The 4,429-nt window shown below is 35.6% G+C and overlaps 1 protein-coding gene across 1 annotated transcript; it reads right to left on the bottom strand.

The window, feature by feature from the left end:
* Nucleotides 1–258: 258 nt before the first annotated feature.
* Nucleotides 259–1,083, bottom strand: GLRG_11782 (uncharacterized protein; the record flags this gene model as incomplete). The annotated part of the gene is made up of 1 exon (XM_008102463.1): nucleotides 259–1,083. A coding segment is annotated over one exon (825 nt), but the record flags the coding sequence as incomplete, so codon positions are not given.
* Between the last annotated feature and the right edge of the window lie 3,346 nt (nucleotides 1,084–4,429).

Below are 4,429 nucleotides of genomic sequence, written 5' to 3'. Positions count from 1 at the left end.
AATAACCCCCAACCCCTCGGGCCCGGCAAGCAAACGTGCGATGCGCCATGCTCGAGACATTCTGCCCTTGCCTGTGATTATATGCGATATGATGTAGTGGTTATGCGAAACACAGCCCGGATTCAAAACCCCGTAGCACAGTTGCATTGCTTAGAACGCGTATGTCTCCTTCTTTAGCACTTCCGTAAGCCGCGGAATGCTGAACTATTTGAGAATTAGGGGACCCATCCCGAATGCACCGAAGGGACAGGAACCTACGCTAATGTTTGCTGTTGTATCCCAAACTGTTACCTCCTTGGAAAACATCATGAAGGAGAGGTTCTCGTCGAGGTGCAGCTGTGAGTTATTCAACTGGGTCTGCGCAGACCGAACCTCTGACATCGACGAGACGCTCTCGTTGAGCCACATCTTGATGACGGCGTTGACGATTGGCATGTCCTGCCCGCCATAGTAGGGTCGCAGGTCGGCGCCGGGAACAGGAACGTGGTAGCTGGCATTGTAGAGGATTCCGGCCGGCAGCGGCTTGATCAGCGCATCAGCCAGGTACCTGGCAAACGTCTCGTTGGACGTGACATCCTTGGTGCCTATGGCCCAGAAGAAGGCCACCAAAGGCGCGGTGTTGTCCTTTGGCTGGGCGCTTGCGGGGCCGTGAGTGATGTCGTTGAGAAAGGTCTCTGTTGCGAGAGTTGACATGGCCACTGGCATGTCACTGAAGTTTTCTCCATCAGGCCCGATAACCGTCTCGGTATAGTTGCTGGGCGGGGGACCGATGAACGACGTCGGGATGCTGCTGTATAATTCGATAATGCTGTCGCGCCCGACGTAGGCCTGGTTCCCTACGCTGTTGTTGGCACCAAATACACTGTCAAAGACATAGTTTTGTGTGTACGCCAGCGGGAAGGCGCTGTCCCGGGGAGCATTCCAGGACTTCTGTCCGTGAACCAGCGTGAGGTACTGCAGGTACTCCGCGTGCGTTAGACCAGATCGGCGGCGGACGGCGGCAAGCTGTTTCGGTAGCGACTGAGTTTCAGCTGGAAGAACCGCCAGACCAAGGAGGAGGCTGAGAAACGAGAATTGAACCATGTCGATTACTTGGTAAGGGAGCGGAGAAAAACAACCAAGGTCCAGCTAGCCTTTTAGCTTGGCCCTATGAGTCTGCAGCAGGACGTTTACTCAATTATTATAGACGCAATCCTCTCGGAGCCGATCGTACCGCTTAGCGACAACTATCGGCATTCTCAGTTAAGCGAAGTCCGCGCGTGGCCAGTATTACGACGCTTTAATCCGAAGTTATCTATCGACCTGGGCCGGGAAGTGGAGAACCCACGCCGGAAAGTGGGGGAGTAATAAAGATAGACTAAACCTTGTTCCCTTTTTGTTTTCTTGAAAGTTAGTATAAGGATTTAGACAAGGAAGTGCGATTACTGCCCACCCTATCTCTAAGTCACGCCTTCTGTTAGGAAAGGTTATCTTGTTAAAGTGGGAGAAATGACCGCGTGTGACCGGGCGCAAGGTGGGGCAATTAGCTGCTAATACGCTAGGTATTTCTTAGATACATTTTGTTAAATATGGCAAAAGTTGTTGAAGCGCGTTAGCTGGCAGCGATAATCCTTGCGTTGATTGATTGTTCTGATTATGTGTAACTATCTCTGCTGCCCACGACCATCGCCGATCGGCCTATTAAGGGGCAGATGTTCGGAACATTATTTTCCCTTGTTTTGGGTGGCGAAATCCATCTAGAAAATAACTACCCAGGGGTGTTAGTCATCATCGCTGCGCTAAAAGCCCCTTGCTCACGCAAGGGGTGAAAAAATGGGGTTACCACGTAGAAAAAGGGGTTACCACCCCCCATCACAAATAGTATCACTTTTACGTAGGTTATATAGTATAGTTAACTTTCTATCTCTTAAAGTAATAACTATAATAACGTTATATAATAGTAAAAGTTAGATTAATTAATAGCCTTAAGTTAGGGCTATATAATAATACCTTTTTTTTATTTATATAATAACTATAAATTTATATTACTACTGTAATATAGCTATTACTTTTATTATTATCTACTATATGTTACTACTTCTTTTTTACTTATATAAATAAGGTTGTAAATAGGTAATTTTATAGTATAATCCCTATAGCCCTCTAGGTATCTATTTTATCCTTTATGCTATAATACCTTAACTTATATTATAAAGGGCCTTATAATAATAAAAGGCCTAGCGTTAGTGTTTTTAGTAGTAATAGTAATAATACTACTTTATTACCCTTATTATTACTACTAGGTATACTAATAGATTCTTTGCTTAAAATAACTAAATTAAAGTCCTTATCTATAGGATTATTAATATCTTTCAATACCTTTAGGTTAAAATATAGCCTAGCTGCCTCTATAGCTATATTTACTAATACTTAATTAACATTACCTTAACTAAGAGGCCTTACTATATACTTAAACTAGTTAAGTATATATTATAGTAGAGGGGTTAGATTAAGGTTTATTATAAATTTCTCCTTATTATTAGTATTCCTTAGATTATACTACTATAGATCTAAAGGATTAAATAGGATATATAGTTAACCTTCTTTAGTATAGTCTAGTTACTATTTAAAAGTTAGTTACTTTATCTATCTATCTACCTCTTAATACTTTAAAGCACTATATTACTACTAGACCTCTTTTTCTTACTAACAGGGTATCTTTTTTACTACTACCTATTAGCGCTATATTTCTACTTATATTACCTCTATAACTAACTTTTTATATACTTTCTTTAAAGCTATAATAGTAACACTAGTTATAAAGGGGTATTATAGTTTAATAGCTTACTAGCACTAGCTTTTTTATTACTATATCTTTAGTCTAGTATTTTAGTCTTTAATATATTACCTGTAGTACTTAAAGGTAAGAGATCTCTTATAAATTACCTACTTTACTACTTTAAAACCCCTTCTTAAAGGACTACTTTATATACTACTATATTTCTCTTTTATATAGTTAGTAATAAGGATTACCTTATTAAAGTAGTTATTATATAGTAAATAATAGATAAGATAAGATAGTATATCTTTATTACTTTATTATATCTTTTTTACTAGCTAGGCTAGTATAATATTATTATATATAGGCTATATACCTAACTTCTTAAAGCCTTTTATAATATAAGTAGAAGTAAAGGCTGCCTTAACTATAGTATTAAGAGTAGTAATAAAGTTACTTCTTATAAATATAGGATTAATTTTCTATATATACTTATAAAGCACTAACTAATAGGACTTCTTAAGGTACTAAAAGACGCCTATATCTATTAGTTAGAGAAAGTGTATTATATAAGGTAGGAAAAAGCTAAGATAATATTAATATTAATATAGTACTTTATAATCTTTATACTAATATACCTAGTAAAGCTATTAAGAAGAAATAAATAATATAGCTACTTTAATTTTTCTATAGTATCTTAATAGTATGTTACAGCTAGTTTCTAGACAGTAGAGTTTTTACTAATAGTAAGCAGAGGTTAATACTTAGTTAACAGTGTTTATTATTCTTTACTAGTCTTATTAATCACTTAGTAATTAGTTAGGTAGTTAAAGCCGTCTTAGTGCTTATATAGCTTCTTACTAATTAAATAACTAAGGTTAGATACTAAAAGATATTTAAAGAATATATTATAAGTTAAATACTAAAGAGCTATAGAAGTCTGTCCTTAAGTACGTCTAAGTCTATCCTATATATAAGTCCTATTTCTATTAGTATACCTTAAAGTAACACCTATCTATTAGTCCTTTACTATAAAGCGCTATTAACTAGTTAGTCTTTTACCTAGAGCGCTTATTATCTATTAGTCCTCTCTTATTACTATATAACTTATAATATAGTTCTTATGTTCTAGGGAGTTATCTATTTATTCCTATTCTCCTATATAAATACTATTATTACCTATTATCTGCCTGTTAGGTAGGGTAGTGTAGCTTATAACTTATTAGGTTATAATATATTAGTAGTATTAAAGGCTTTATTTACTTAGCTTACTATTAAGTAGATATAAATTATAAGTATTATAGCTATATATATTAACTTTAAAATAGTCCCTAAATAAGTAGCCTATATAGTAAGACTTTACTAACCTTAAGTATATCTTTATATTAAAGTGCTATATAAAGTCTATTTATATATATATATAGTAAGCTATATATTATAGTAAGCTATATATATCCTCCCTCTTTATATCTCTTTAACCTTTATACTAACTTTTCTTTATATATAAACATAGCCTCTTCTTCTAAAGAAAGTTATATTATCCTTACTATTTAGGCTCTTAAAAATAACCTAAAAATGTCTATATAAAGTACTACCTTTAACTTTAAGGTCCCTAAATTAACCTTTTATATATAACGCACTAGTATACTCCTATAAGCTATAACGTATTTA

The sequence above is a fragment of the Colletotrichum graminicola genome, assembly GCF_000149035.1.
Source record: "Colletotrichum graminicola M1.001 genomic scaffold supercont1.119, whole genome shotgun sequence".
Taxonomy (NCBI): Eukaryota; Fungi; Ascomycota; class Sordariomycetes; order Glomerellales; family Glomerellaceae; genus Colletotrichum; species Colletotrichum graminicola.
This window is presented reverse-complemented; position numbering and strand designations above follow the sequence as displayed.